The sequence below is a fragment of the Ambystoma mexicanum genome, chromosome 5q (assembly GCF_040938575.1).
Source record: "Ambystoma mexicanum isolate Mex_15411 chromosome 5q, UKY_AmexF1_1, whole genome shotgun sequence".
Lineage (NCBI taxonomy): Eukaryota > Metazoa > Chordata > Amphibia > Caudata > Ambystomatidae > Ambystoma > Ambystoma mexicanum.
This window is the reverse complement of record NC_090933.1, coordinates 1,257,195,298-1,257,211,777: the sequence shown is the minus strand read 5'-3', so window position 1 is coordinate 1,257,211,777 and position 16,480 is coordinate 1,257,195,298. Positions and strand designations below refer to the sequence as shown.

General features: G+C 47.0%; 1 protein-coding gene across 2 annotated transcripts in view; it reads left to right on the top strand.

The window, feature by feature from the left end:
- The window catches only part of LOC138497992 (protein brambleberry-like), a 297,213-nt gene that overhangs the window by 158,484 nt on the left and 122,249 nt on the right, over positions 1-16,480 (top strand). For both annotated transcript variants that reach the window (XM_069621767.1, XM_069621768.1), the window contains exons 7-8: positions 1,913-2,092; positions 3,758-3,964. In XM_069621767.1, the coding sequence (XP_069477868.1) occupies positions 1,913-2,092; positions 3,758-3,964 (387 nt within the window). The remainder of the gene's footprint in view (positions 1-1,912; positions 2,093-3,757; positions 3,965-16,480) is intronic.

The window sequence follows — 16,480 nt, the reverse complement described above, 5'->3', positions numbered from 1 at the left end:
ACATTAAGTAGATTGAGTCCCAATGGACCAACCCGGAACGGAAGAGCTCCTGAAAGGTACAAGGGACTGTGTTGGCCAATCTTTGTGTACACAAGGGGATAATGTAGTGATGCCAGACGTTGCACTGAGAAGTGTGGTGGGCAGAACGTCACCAAGAGGGTGTGGACGAGTAGGGAGAGGCATGAGGCCCGCCCTGTATTAGACTGGGGAATGAAGCATGCCGGATGATGCGCTTGGCTCTTTGACGACCAATGCTTTTGTCGAAGTGAAAAGTTCATATGTTCAATGCATTGTTCGTTGTTGCCTCATGAAGAAATCTAGATTGGTACACATGTTTGTGCAAGATCAGAACATAAAGCTTGCGGGGCTGCTGAGTCTGGTAGTTCTGCGCCCCCTCAATGGACCCATGTGAGCGAGAGGGTTGGCCATGGCTGTTTGTGGCTACATGTTTAACTAAAACCCTTACATAAGTGTAATCGCAAAGGTAAACTTTGAAGCTTGAAGGAGAAACACTTTAAATGGGACCAACCCACTGAGGTTGGGGAGTTGAGGTTTAATTGAGGTGCAGGGAAGGACGAACCTCTAAAATCAATGCACATTAGATGTTTCTAAATTAGCAAGCTATGTGGTAATCAAGTGCCCTTAGGATTGCTGCAGGGCAGTGACATTCAAAAATGGTATAATGCTGCAAAAGGGCAATCGCGTTTGCATGGTTAATGAGTACATGGACATGCTCTCCAGTTGTGAACTTCAACAGTGTAGGTTCTGAAATGAGGCAGATGTGTTCCTTGTCCATTGGTTAGTAAGCAGAACAATTTGCTTTTCTCAAAGTCTCTGCCATTTTTTATGTCAGCCTCTTTGTCCTAAGATGCCCTTATGATGGACTCCTCCACTGGAAAGTGTGGAAATCTAACCACAAAAGGTCCAGCCTTTTCATCTGCCAGCCATTTTGTAGTCGATGACCTGTGGTCCCTCCATTTCCAGGATCTTTCCCAGAGGTGGTGGCGGGTTTAGGAGCTTGTCGTGTGACTCGCAGAAATTCAGTGGGTTTACCCCTTTCCTAGGCTCCGAAAAAAGACTGTTTCTGCGCATGTAGTTTTCCTGTTCAGAAAGTTTGGTTTAAATCCTACTGAGTAAATGAGAGAGTGAAGAATGTAGTCTTCAGTGATGCATTTTTCCTTTCCAGCTCGGTGGATTTTACAAATCTGTTATTTGTCTGCTCTTTAATAACATTGACTGTGGCCGAATCAACTGTAATCTCTGCTATCGTATCAGAGGTTTTCACCTATTGCCTTTGGCGCCACCAACCACCATGGGACTGGCACCTTTATCTTTAGTTCCCAGAAGAAAGCAAGTGGTGTAGCTACCAACCGTGTCTAGGAAGGTGGTGGTCCAGGAGTGGCCGAGGCAGGAGCTCGATGCCTCTACTACCATCACAGCTGTTTCTGGAATACAGTAATGGGAAATCCAAAAACGAATGGAGCGTTCCGACTACACATCTGTACCTGTTTTAGGGAGACGATATTGTATATACATTTTCATTGGGGCAGAAGAGAGCTGACATTCTGTGAGATTAACAGGCAACTGGCAGTACTATTTTGTGTTTAGGAAGATTAGTCTTGTCTCTACCGTGCGTAAGTAGAGTTTGGCGGCAAAATAAGGTAAGTGATGTGTATTTTGTGTCCACAGGAAATGTCATTCAGTAGGCCTTGCTGTCTCTGCGAGGACGATTAAGGGTTGCTTGGGAGCAGTTGTGTGTGACCTGGTTGACATCGAAACATTTGCAGCAAGAATCCCACAAACATGAGTACCCTCTTTAAAATTAAATTAAACCTGTGCACTAGACTGTAGTAAACTAGCTCCCTTTTTTTAATACAGATTTGAATGTGTTTTAACCTCTCTTTTCCTATAGAGTCAAACCTGGCGATCTTCATGGCCCACCAGAGCCAGACGGCCCAGTACTATGACGTGTTGATGGGGAAGCTACATAGGATGAACGAGACACTGGGTATGGTACTCTACGCCATGGACCACATGCAAACCAGTGTAGAACACCGCCTCGGCCACATCCAGGGCTTCATTGCCTGGGCAGGTAAACTGGAAAGCTTTTTGTAATCAAGGGTGGTGTACAGTGCCTTTCTGAATAGACTTGCACGCTCAACTGCCATGTGGCATCTTGATGCAATGTGAAGACTGCTAGCAGGAAGCAGCTGTTGCTGTGGCTCTAAGAATGTCCATGTATAATTAACTGGACAACAGGAATAATTGGTGTTGCCAAACTCCAAGTGAATATTAAACCTACCTATTCCTGTTGGCCCATTAATGAGGCAATGGCATTCCGACCAGGGCATAGTTGGGTGCCTGGGATGTTGGCCATAGATTTCTGTATGCATTCTTGTGGTGTTTGACACGCTTGTGCATAATTGGAAGCTGGGTGATCACTCCAATTGGCTCTACTTCCAGGATTCAAAGATTGGCCGAAATTATTCTGCATGTGAGGTTCTCTGGTCTTTTATTGCAAGTTTTTTCCAAGTTTTTGGGTGATCATGTTTTTATGATAAAACATGACATATATGTTTGAGGGGGTTCCCACCCAAAACCCTCAACCCCCTTATTAATCCTTATATCCAGCAGCATCATTCCCAGCTTTAGGCACTACAGTTTGGAACATGGTCCTTGCTTGCAGGATCTCCACCTCCTATGTTGGGCCAGATGAACACATGGTGTTTAGCACTATAAACTATTTTGCGGCTGATTCTGCTTAAACTAACCTCTTATTCTAGGTCCAACTTTGCGTTACTCCCTAGCTTTCGGGCACTGTCCTGCATTACACCCAGGGCGGTGACCTATCCTATTTACTGTGACCTGGCGCCTGGAATCCCTGTCATTTGACACCATACTGTCTTTATCTACGCAGTTAATTATGTTATCAAACAGTGGGCCCCATGCTCTGGAACCAATAGTCACTCGCAGCTTATTAGAAATGCATATTGGCCTGCTTCTAGATGCTGCATCCTAGATTCCGATACTGCACCCATACAGCATGCTGAACACTGTATTTTCACAGTACATTGCTGCATGATATTGAAAATCTAACTCTGGTATTGTGCTCCTGCGACGGACTATACCTGGGAATTCTATATATCCTAGACTACCCTACATGGTAGATTTCACGTATTGCATTCCTTTAGGATGCACTTGCTAATCATGTTTTCAGGCCCCTGATGTAGTCTTAGGGTTCCTGAATGTCTGTTTCCCAACTGTAACCATTGCCACATTTCGATTTGTGGTTCCCCTCGTGCAAATCCCTCATTGGTTGTGTGCCCATGGACACCTCTCTTCTAGCCCAGATCTTTAATCGGTGAACATTTGTTGGCTTGAGGTTTCCTTTTCCCCCTGTTTTTAAATTGTCAAAGCCTGCAGTTCATATGAAAAAGGGGTATCTTGAGTTTTGTCTCGATGTTATTAAACGCTATGCGGGTGTTTGCTGGATTGGTACACAGTGTTCTAAGCCACCATTAGCTTTGTTAAAATGAGCTCGCTGGCTGGTTTGTCCGAAAGTAGTCTTTGGGTTTAACCTGGTGGGTGCTATTTTTCAGGCTTGAGGGGCTGAATTTGTAGACAATTAGGGAAAGGTGTTAATCTATTTTCGCAGTGGCTGGTTTTCTTGAGGCAAAGTATCTAAAATATCTTTAAGGATGACGTAATCCGGCTCTGTGCGTACATTAATCGTGTATCCTACCCATTTTGTTAACAGGTATGAATCTCAATGCGATCTACACCTGCGTCCTCCATGCAGGTTACTTTCTGCTCTTGGCACTACTCATGACCTTCTTGCAGACGCCTGGTTTGTCCCGAATGGTGCTGATGTTCTTGGTGGTCATAAACGCTTTGTCTGAACTCAATCACGGCATCTCATTGGGCTTCAAGTCGCTTACAATCCTCCTCTTTGGCACAGTTATTGGTGAGTGTGACATTTAACTTCTACTCTTCCTTGTAGCCAAATTTCTTTTGTGACCTATTCATCCTCCCTCAAAACACTGGTTAAGGTATACTGCACTGCAACCACCGGGACTACACAAACTTGCATGTGAAGAATTGGGCCTCATGGGGTAGAGGTGCAGGTTGAAATATGATGGTGACCAAAAAACTGACTCTGCATTTTGGGGGCAAACCTAAATGAGTAGGCTGGTGAAAAGGCCAAACCTTTATGCCCTTCCTTACGGAAAATGTGAATCTCATTATTCGTTCCCCAAAAATTCTGGGAGGGGTATAGTTATATTTTATTACCCCCAAGCCTAGAATTTTTGGGAAAGTGTTTGATTGTCTGGAGGGACCATTTTTAGTGAAATGTCGCCATCTGGCATCTATTTCCCGGGCCACATTATCACAGGGTATCGAATATTTCCTATACTAGAGCAATTAAAAACACAAACTCGGTGAAAGTAGGAATTTTGGGGTGAAGAGCATTAAAAAAAAAAATGCAGAAAGAGTGCTTAAAGACTGAATTCCAAAGCCAGGACTTCAAAACTTTTCTAAATTTAAAATAATTAGGAATTGTGCGCATTTCATCCAGAAGAGTATTTCAATGTGAAACTGCAGCAACAAGCACCTGAAAGATTTCTTGCAGGCGGCTGACCATCTAAACCTGGTGACCTCAAGTGGTAATGTCTCCTGGCTGCATGAACTTCCAGGGACGCTGAAGAGCTCTAATTTCTCAGTTGGATATAAAAGTGGGAGGCCTGGGAATGGCTTGGAAGTAGTACACATCAATTTAAGAGATTCTTCCCTCTAAAGGAACCCAATATAATTATTTCAAACTGCATTGCACCAAAGGTTGATCTGTCAATGGAGATTGTGGTAGCCCCACCAATAAAGAATTAAGTCGATCACGAGCAAAACTAAAGATTGAACCAATAAATGAAAATTAACAGGAGAAACCAAAGATTTAGTAACTCTGGCCTAAAGCTCGGAAAATAAATCAGTTGGCAGATTTAACCAAAGAGTTTATATGGGGAATCGGAGACAAACTTGAATCCATAAGGAAAATCAAATTATTTAGCCAAACCCGATAGTAAGCCTTTTAATATTGGCTGAGGCCAGCCACACCGGTATTGTACGATCGGACCGAAAACAAAAGGTCTGACTGAACAAAAAGACCGAAAAATGCTACCACCAAAGGTTTGAACACCAAAAGTTCGAACCATTGGTGGTAGCATGTAGGCAAGTATATAAAAAAAGAATGCGGGGGTGTTGCGGGGGACACTCGCAGCACACCTGAGGAAAAGAAAACGGGGGCTGCGGGGTTGTCCCCCGCAACACCCTGCTCACTATACTTTATGGTATAGTGAGCAGGAGGTTGGGGGGGGGAAACCCCTGCAGCCTCCATTTTTTTAAAAAAAGGGAAACTGCGGCACCAGTCCCCGATCACAGAAGTGAAAGGGAACGAGCTGCGCTGGGAGACAGCGTGAAGAGAAGGTAAGTAGGGTTTGTTTATGTTGGGGGGGTGTCTCATGGGTGTATTGTGGATGGGGGTGTGGGTATATAGGGGTTTGGTACATGTGTTTCCATGTTCGCATGGGAAATGTACAAAGCTTTTGTGGTTCGTACATTTCACATGCAAACTTTTCGGCCGCAGTAAAATAGGCCATGGTCGGATCACGTAGATCCACCACACCAATCGGAGATGATGAAGTCGAATGAGATAATAAAAAACTATCTTTGAAGGGTTCCTGTGACGTTGTGGAGCATGCCTCACAGACTCCTTCATAGCGATCGTGAGCTGAGGACAAACCAGGAAGTCTTTCCTGTAGGGACTTTCTTCTAATGCCTTTGTGTTGTGCTTGGTTGCCTAGGAGACGGGGGCTCGAGAGGACGAGAGGGAGAGTGACGGTTGCAGCTGGGCTTATTAGAAGCAGCCGGAGCAGCGTTGTGAGCCGTTGGGTATAGAAGCGGTATTCCGATGAAGACTGTATCAAAAATATGTTCGAGTGAGTGACTCCGTGGTGAAAGGGCCAGGATAATCGGCTGGGCCGTGTTTTCCCGCTGGAAGAGGCGAGAGGAATACCAGGCAGACGTTACGGCACACGTAGCCGCTCGGCTGCCATTCCTGCATATCGAAAGGAGTAAAGGGTCTTGAATATAACGCGTGGATGTACGCGTATGAAAACAACGGAAACGTTCCCATCCACTAATGAAAAGACAGTCCGTTTCAAGGTATGTGCGTCGCTTCCTCCGTGATAGTGAGAGAGTAAAAGAGTTCATCCGAAAGGGAATGGAAGCCTGACTGAAGTGAGTGAAACTGAGGCTGATGCCTCCCCATGTGAAAACGATAGTTATCGTTTGATCTTGGTTAAAATTGACGCGGATGCGTGTCAAGCGAAGGGAATTCATCGGAGAAAGATGTACAGAGTCCTTTTGAAGTTGATGCCGTTGCGTCCATAAATAAGGAAAGTCGAATGTGTTTAAACGACCGTTGTCGTGCTTTAATAGTTAAAGTGAAAGCGCCGCTTTGCTAAAGAAGTACGTGTAGTTTTGGGCACGGCAAGCAACAGTGATTTATGAAAAGGAACTTCCGTTCAGAAACTGCACATTACTTAAAAGAACGCTCAAACCGAAAACAAAGCTTCAGGAAAAGAATTCAATGAACATTTAAAATGGGTTACCCCGAATGGTCTATGAAGCAAAGAACATTAGGGTACCAGAAATAAAGATCCTAGAAGATGAAATAAACACAAAAACTGTACAAACAAAGGAGAAAGAAAAAAGAACTATAGAAAGGGATGTTAAAATAATAACATTGCTTATCAAATGCTATCCTGAAGGGAGAAAAGACTTACCTGAACTTACCCTTAATCAGCCTGTAACAGTGAGGAGTTCACAGGAAAAGAAGACCTATCCTTTTACAGTAAACCTAGAAAAGAAATATAGAAGTTAATAAAAGAAGTGGGTTCTCTTGTGATTCACACCAACTACTTATTGGCTCAGACTCATTTCTTGTATGTAATTTTAAATTGACAATTATCACAGTGTGGGTGGGGTGTCTCATGGGTGTATTGTGCATGGGGGTGAGGGTATGTAGGGGTTTGGTACATGTGTTCCCATTTTTGCATGGGAAATGTACAAAGCTTTTGTGGTTCGTACATTTCACATGCAAACTTTTCGGCCTCAGTAAAATCAGCCGTGGTCGGATCACGTAGATCCGCCACACCAATCGGAGATGATGAAGTCGAATGAGATAGTAAAAAACTCTATCTTTGAAGGGTTACATTTCAGAAAATGGGAGGGAATCCAGTCATTGATACCAAGTAACGCATTGCGTAGGTGATGGTGCTGTCCTTCTGACGACACTCTGATATAGTGTCCTCAGCATACGTATGCTTATTCACTTTATTTTACTGTCAATTCTCCCAGAGACTCCACAGAGCATGGGTGACGGGATTTATCGCTGGCTAACCCAAAATGGCACATGGAACATCGGAGCTGGCCTGCCCAAGAGTCACCAACTGCCACCTGTTAGAGACAAATGAGCAAAACGACTCCAAACCCTGACACCTAATGGTCATCTACTGTGAAAGAATATCCAAAGAGCCTGATGGTCAATAGTACCAAATGCACTGGATAGGTTGAGGACCACCGACAGGAGCCCTGTTCATCCAGGATTCAGTACACACCATCCAAAATGTGAAGGTGGCGGTTTCAATGCTGCAACCCTTTTGAAACCCCGGTTTGAAAGGGTGCAAAAGCTGTTGCTCAGTAATCCACGGTTCAGTTGTACAGAAACGCTCTTAAGAAATGGCAACAAGCATATGGACTGAATAGTAAGTCAATCTGCATTAAGATCAGGGTTTAAAAAAAAAAAAAAATTCTTAACCTTAAATGGCACTAGACCCATGGAAGGAATGTGGAGCTAACCTATATACACAAACCCTCTTTTTGACATGATTGTCCTTGCCGATCGCTGCCTTTTGTGACATCCCGATTCCCTGCATAATGGTGTGGTTGAAATGTTCAACCGCTACATTGGTTTACGGATGATACAGCTCAGTCTTGTTTTGTACCACTCTGATCCCTTTTAGAAACACTTTCCATAATCCTGTAAGTCAATGGCTTCCCATTATCCATGAGGATTTTCTTCGGAACCCTGCTACCACTTTGGAATCCGCCTCCAGTATGGTTTCTACCTCCACCCATTTGGAGTAGAGGCCCAAGAGCAGGATGCAATTTCTTCCTCTCCCTTTCCCCAGTGACTGGTCCCAAAATGTCAAGGGTGACCAATTCCCAGGATATGTCGGGCAACTCTAGACGTCCAAGTGGCTCAGTATAATTCCTGGGAGCTTTATCTGACTCCACACACACACACACACTTCAATCTCTGAACTCTGATCACCGCCTCTAACCTTGGTCACCAATAATAATCACTCATCAATGTCCCTCTGGTCTATTCCGGACCCACATGCCGCCCATGTTCCACTTGGAGCAATCTGGACCTTACTCCGGAACCAAACGTCCAGTTTTTCACAAGAAGTCACCCTCAATGCAAAGTTCTTCTCGACTTTGCAACCCATTAAACCCATCTTCACCCGACTACCCTCTCCAATTGGTTTTAACCAACTCGGTGACCTTTTTAAGCTCACATCCTCACTAGCAGCTAGGGCCCACTCGCTGACCAATGACACCCCATTAAACGTGTTCCTCTGTATCCATGTCCCCTTTCAGTTCATTCGCTGACCTTGGAGCCTGGACCAGGAACCCATTCTGCCAACCCATTCTCCTGACCTGCATATTTTCAACCTCGAATTTGTGTCCCTGCATTGACACCACCCACCTCACGATCCGTCGGGACACACCATCGACATACGCCTTGCTCATGAACCCACTTACCAAAGGTTTGTGATCCATATATATTGTGAATGCCCTTCCCCACTAGAAGGCCCAACATGTATACATTGCACACACTAAGCTAAGAGGTTCTCTCGCAGTAAATAAATAGCGTACCTCTGTATCCTTAAATACATGGGACACAAACGCAATAATCCTCTCCTGATTATTTGGTCTCTGCATGAGCAAAGCCCCGAATTCTGATTCCCTGGCATCGTCATGATAAATGTTTTGCATCATGTCAATTTCCCAACGCTGGCGCACTAGCAATGGCATTCCTGACATCGGCAAATTCCTTGTGACATTCGCTGTTCTGATCAAACACTACCCACTTCTTGCATAGTTCGCTGATGGATTTACACCTATCTGCAAAGTGCCTGACAAACATGGAATAGTACTCGACAAATGCCCAAGAATGACATAACCTCTTGTCTGTCTATGGGTGCTTTAAGCTCCAAAATGGCAGTCGCCAATTTCACTACCTGTGCCCAAGATGATGAATGGATCCTCCATGGAAGCAATTTCTCCCGCTGAACTGTATGCTACCTTGACCAGTACCTGTAAAGCTTTGGTGAGTATTTGGTCTTGCTCTCGCACACTTAACCAGTGACTAAAATATCATCTTGAAAGTACACAACTCCCTTGATGTTCCGCTGCAGTTTGATAATCACTCTCTGAAAGAAAGAAGCTGCAGGAACTCGGCCAAATGGCATCCTACTAATTCTGTATGTACTCATGTGTGACAAACGTATATGGTTATTAAGGATTTTATTAATGTGCTTTGCTCAATGAGACAAGTGGTGTACTCCCTTGAATCGGGGTGAAGACAGGCCTGATAGACCAAGGCTAAATCAAGCGTGGAGAACACCCTTGAACCAGCCGCCATGCTAACTAGCTCTCCTATATTGGGAAGGGGAAACGTATCCACCCCCACACACCGATTCCACCCTCTAAGATCTACACACAAACTCACTTGGCCATTGCATTTGCAGACAACCATGGGAGACACCCACGCAGATTACTCGGAAACCACTGACACCTTCCTTTTCCAGTTTCCTGATCTCTGCTGAGTCTTCTTCCCTGAATGATATGGGCTCACTCCTAACCTTGGCCACCACTGGCACATCTTCATTGTTAAGGCGTATACATTGCTGGAAGCCCTTTAAACATCCAAGATAATCCCTAAAATAGTCACAACCTGTCCTCTGGCTGAGTACCTTTCACTTGATGATACTCATATGTTCATACCAACCCAACAAGCTTCCACCCTTCCCGGAAACATAAACCTTGGCCATTACCCTTGAATTCTAGCTCAGCCTGGAATACTCACAAGAGTGCAATAGTCCCTCGCCACACACACACTCGCATTCTTAGTCCTTGAATTCGATTGACCATACTTTGCTTCCGATAATAATTTAGTCCAACCCTGAATCAATAAGCATCGGTAGCTCAACACCACTCTCTCTCAACGCATGGAGCCAGTATTATGGAGGAACAGACGGTGGTGGGTAAGTAACACTTTATTAAGATTGTTGCAGTGCATGGGTAACGAGGCCTCCTGTTGAGACTCTCAGCATCGCAGCCTCCAGCTGCCTTAACTCCAACATAAACACTTCTAGAACATAGCATGCCAAGTTGGAACAATAGCTACTTACTAAATAGCTATTAATCTACATAGTTATGTAGAAGTAATATGCCAGCAGTGCATACATACAACGGTCTTTAAACTTGAAAAGGTTGGTTTTGTTCATAAGGTTTATGAGATTATCCATATCAAGGAGGTAAAACTGGTCCCATATAGTCGCTAACTTACCCTGTAAAAGCTGCTTCTAAGCGTGGGTAAGAGGAATCCCCTTGCCCTTATCTGCAATCTCAGTAGAGAAGAACATTTTTTGCACTTGTCTTCCGACAAAGGACAACGTTTTTGTGCAAGAGGAGCCCTCCAAACCTTCAATAACGAAAAATGGGTTCCATGTGTTAATATCCCCGCAGAAAAATTGCCCTACAAGAATGGCAGTTATTTGTGCTGATATTAACCCATGGAGCCTGTGGGGGACACCCCAGCTCCCATTTACCCCATACATTATCCCCATAAATAATATCACCTATGCACTTTCCCGGCGACAATATATATGGCAATATTATTTATGGTGATATTACCCGATACCAGAAAATGGCTAGACTATCAGCCAACTCATGGCCATAGTGATGAGATCATTTAGCCATAGAAATATTAGCTGAATACCAACAGCAAGCTTGTTTCAGGGCTCTCTAATATCCTTCAGAAGGATGTACATGCCAAACTTGCTCCGGGCGCTGAACAGTCGGTCAAACTGAAGTGCTTCAGTAAAGCAAAGGTTGCCTACGGTACTTCCCCCTACCCTTCTGCTCTTGTCCCCGGTGGACAAGGCAGAGCCCGACGTGGTCCAGCAGGACCCTGACCTGTCGGATAATGCGCAGGGCGATCAGGACAGTGAAGACCAGCCCCGCTCTGTTAGAGCCTTTCACGACCGGGTGCTGGACATGTGTCTATTGGATGTTACAGTGCCCGAGGCACCCGCTCCGCAGGAGGGTGTGCTTTCGGGGGCGTTCACCTTGTCTCCTTCGGAGCGTACCGGCCTGTTCTTGCGACGTTTTGGCAGAGGTCTGTAGAGTCTGGGAGAAGCCTCACTCGGGAGTTTTCGTCAATAAGAAAATTGATGCACGCTACATGCTGCATTCTTCGGAAGAGGTGGCCCTAGCATCTTGTCCGCCCCCCTCCTCCACGGTGGTGGCTGCGGCCACTTTACAGTCCAGGCCTGCAGCAGTCTCTTCTACGACGGCTACTCAGGTCCTGGGGAAAGAGGACAAACTCCTCGACTCGCTTGGGAGGAAGATTTTTGCTAACTCGGCCCTGCAGCTGCGGCAGGCCAATGCAGAACTGGTGTTAGCGGGGGAGAATATGAAGATGTGGAAAGGTCTGTCGGAGTTCATTCCGGTCGAGAAGCTGGATGACAAGGCGGGATTGTCGGATGCCATGGTCTTGGCCCAGGATCTGTTGGAGGCCACAGCTCATCACGTTGACACTTCGGCTCGGGGCCTTATGCTTGGAGTTGATACCTCTCGGCAGGCTTGGTTGCATGCCACTGAGTTCTCAAAGGAGGTGCAGGACAAAGTGTTGGACCTGCCGTTTGATGCTAAGGAGCTTTTTCATTCTTTAACTGATGTGGAGCTGACCAAAACGAAGGACCGCACCCAGACAGCCAAATCCTTTTCCGTCCTGGTTAAAGCCCCTTTTAGGACTCAGAGACCGTTGTCATAAAGCCAGCTCTCCTCTGGTTTCAGGGGGTTTCTCGATCTGAAATCCTGCAGAGTGGATACCCCTTTGGGAAATTCCCGCTCCTCAGCCTCCTCCTCGGGTTCAGGTGGTAACACCACTGAAAAACCTGCTAAATGAGGGTTCTCTGCGCTCGCACGAGACCCCGGTGGGAGGACGCATTGGCTCATTGGGAGGCGTGGCAGACCATAACCAAGGACCGGTGGGTCTTGTCAGTCGCTCGGGTGGGCTTACCCTTACCCTCTACCCCACCCTTCAACCCTCCTTTCCAGCAGTCGGGTTCGTCCTCCCTCAAAGCGGAGGTTCAGAAGTTGCTGGACCTCGGAGCTTTGGAACCCCCCCCCCCCCCCAGGGGAGCGAGGGGAGGGCTTCTACTCCCGACTGTTTACGGTACCCAAACAGGCTGGCCTGCGCACCATCCTAGACCTTTCCCAGTTCAATCTCCCCTCCCGCCCCCCCCCCCCCCCCGGCCAGATACAGTCCTCTTTGCAGATGGGCGATTGGCTCAGCGTGGTGGACCTTCAGGATGCGTACATGCATATACTGATCTGGAATCCACACAGGAGATATCTGTTTCTCTGTGGGAGAGGAGCACTTCCAGTTCCGAGTGCTTCCTTTTGGCCTCAGCTCGGCGCTGCGTGTCTTTACGAAAATGTCGGTGATTGCAGCCTATCTTCGTCTGCAGGGTATCCATGTGTATCCACGCATCCCTTGCCTGTTGAAAGCCGCGTGCAATCTTCAGTCTCTCCTCCAGCTTCTGTTCCATCTCGGGCTGTCTGTGAACTGGCGAAAATCTTCCATGGCGGTCTCTCAGAACACGATCGACTGCAGAGTTTACCTGACCGGGGACAGAATGGCAGATCTGTTGGCCACGTGTCAGATGTTTGCGCTGTCGGAAAGCATGTTGGCCTAGTGGTTCCAGAGGCTTCTGGGCCTCGTGTGTTTTGGCTCTACCTCTCGCTCGTCTCAAGATGAGGCGGACTCAGATGGCTCTTCGGAGTTCTTGGCGTCAGGCTGTGACTCCAAGTTGATATTGATTCCGGCTTCCATGAGAGCGGACCTGGAGTGGTGGTCGTCTCTCAGCAACCTGTCGGTGGGGGCGGGTTTTCAAGACCCAGCCCGATGGTAACAGTCACGACGGACTCCTCCCTTCTGGGGTGGGGTGCGACGTTGGATCATCTTCAGGTCTCGGACCTTTGGTCGCCTCAGGACAAGCTCCTTCACATAAATCATATGGAGCTTCTGGCGATTTTCCTAGTGCTCAAGGCGTTCAGACCGGTCATTGCCAACAAGGTGGTCCGTATCCACATGGACAATGTGGTGTCAATGTATTGCATCAACAAGCAAGGGTGCACCAAGTCTCCCCCTCTCGTGGACCTGTTCATCCAGATTTGGGAGTGGGTGGTTCGTCATGGTGTCTGGCTGGTTGCAGTACACATCTCGGGCCAGCTGAATGTCACGGCAGACTCCCTCAGTCGGCGGACAATGGTCAGCTACGAGTGGGAACTGAAGGCGGAGATCCTCTCATGGATTTTCCTGCTTTGGGGCACTCCGGAGGTGGACCTCTTCGCACCATCGGCAAACAAACTTCCTCTGTATGCCTCCAGGAATGGTCTGGGAGCCTCCTCTCTGGGGAATGTGCTCGGGATTCCTTGGCACAACATGAGGGCCTATGCTTTCCCACCTCTGCCTCTGATTCATAGGACGATTTGCAAGCTGAAGAACACAGTGAACTGTTCTCTTCTGCTCATCGCCCCGTGGTGGCAGGCCAGGTTCTGGTTCTCAGAACTTCAACACCTGTCGGTGTGTGCACCGATCAGGCTACCGGTGAGTCCCGATCTGCTTCACCAGGGGGGGATCAACAGCTGTGGCATCCCCTCCCCACAATCATTCAGCTTGGCGGCATGGTACCGGAGTTCTGGTCCTTAGAACATCTCAACCTGTCTGCTGATAACCTGTGCATTAAGGCAGCCAGGAAACCCTTGACAAGGTCTCAGTATAGAAGCAAATGGCTTAGATTCTGTCATTGGTGCTTAGACAAACAGCTGGACCCAAGGGTGGCTACGATTGACACTGTGCTGTCCTTTGTATCCCACCTAGCTGAGTCGGGCATTCACGTTCTGTCATGCAGAACTGATCTTTCGGCGGTATCCGCCTACCTATCTACGGATCAATGCTCTTACTGTCTAATCCAGTGATTGAGACATTTCGCAGGTTTGACGTGCCTTTATCCCCCGGTTCGCAAACCGCACCCGGCGTGGGATCTGAATGTGGTCCTTACAGCGTTGTGCCATAAACCGTTCGAACCAATGGCCACGGTGGACCTCAAGCACCTTTCGTGGAAGGTGTCTTTGGTTGCCGTTACTTCAGCAAGGCGTGTGAGTGAGCTCCAGGCTTTGTCGGTGGAGCATCCCTTCTTGGTTTTCCACAAGGATAAGGTGGTCCTACGGACAAATCCTTCTTTCCTACCAAAGGTGGTTTGATTTCCATCTGAACCAGTCCATCTCCCTGCCAGTCTTTTTTCCGAACCCTGCTTCAGAAGCGGAAAGGGTTCTGCATTGTTTGGACGTTAGAAGGGCTCTTAAATTCTATCTAGACAGAACATCCGAATTTAGGAGCTCTAATCAACGGTAATCCACAAGGTAAACAGGCCTCTAAGGTGACTATTTCCAGATGGATCGCTGCCTGTATTACGGAGTCTTACACTGTCCAACGACTGCAGCCTCCTAAAGGTATTCAAGCACACCTGGTGCGGGGCAAGGCAGCCGCAGTTGCCTTTCAAAAATATGTCCCCTGGGAGACCATCGCAAAGGCGGCTACTTGGGCCTCCGCATCGGCTTTTTTTAAACATTGTCTAGACTTGAGCTCCAGATCTGATTTTTATTTTTTAAATTTTATATAGCGCACAGACAGCCCAGGGGCATTGTGGCGCTGTTACTTGCAGCAGTCTTAGTTACATTATGCATAGCTTACAACATTGGGCACAGAGATGTAATACAGGTCATGCATAAAAAGTGTACACAGTTCAGATATTCATATAGGTGATGAACTTAATGTACGGGGTAGAGGAGATCAGGCGAATAGGGTGGTTTTACGGAAGGCGGTGAGTGAGGATTTTGCTCACAGGGCAGTGGGGAGGGCATTCCAGTGCAGGGCAGCTAGGTAGGGGAAGCTGGCACCACCTGCTCTTGCTCTTTTTACCATGGGTACGGTGAGTAGGTTATCATAGGGGGTCCTAATTGGCAGGGTGGATCCTTTGCGATGGGTATGCTGGTGCTGCGAGGTGAATGCATTTGTGGGTGATGGTCAAGGCTTTGAAAATGATCCTCTTTTATGGGGAGCCAGTGGGAGGCTCTTCTAGCAGGGGAGATGTGCTCGCTTTTGTAAATGCATTGTGCTGCGCATAAGGCGTTGTTTTGGATAACTTGCAATTTCTCAAGGTTTTTTGTGGAGGTCCCTAGGAAGGGAATATTGCAGTAGTCCAACCGTAATCCAGTGATGGCCCTTGCTATGTTTGTGCAGGTGTCATTGGAGAGGTAGGGTCTGACTGCATTGAGGAGTTTGGCCTGGTAGGCAGCCGAAGAGGCAATGGCGTTCACCTGTCTGGTCATGGAGAGACTTGAGTCCAGGTAGACGCCTAAGGTTTTTAAAGACTCGGATACTGGAATTTTGATGGAGTCAATGATGAAGTGGCTGAACTGGTCATCAAGTTTTTTTGAGTGTGTCGGGGGAACCTACAAGCAGAGTTCGGTTTTGTCTGAGTTGACAGAGGCTGTTGGCCGCCATCCAGGTTTGGATTGTGTTGTAGATGGTGTTGAGGGTCTTGGAGTCAGTGTCATAGTCGCCTGTCACGGTAATGAGGATCTGCATGTCGTCTGCGTAATTAGTGTAGGAGATCCCCCTGATGCTCAGTTTGGCCAGGCTGTGCTGAAGAACCTTTTTCAATAAGGGGTTTTCCATCCCCCGTAGTTCCTGTGAGGAGTGCTTGGGAATCTCCCAGAAGTATGAGTAAAGGAGACGGGACGTAGGAGTATAACCAGGTTACTCACCGTAGTGACCACCTTACTCCTAGTCCATAGTCCCCTTTCCTCCATACGCCCGCCGTCCCGTCTAAAAGGTTCCTCTGTTGTTGCTTAAAGGTCTCTGACCTGGCGATAGAAAGAGAACACTTCATTGTTGCCTGGAGGGTGGTGATACATTATATACATATAACTTGGAGGCTTGAACAAAACATTTCTGTGCAATACATTAACAAGAACACTGGGTAAGTAAAAAAAAAATAAT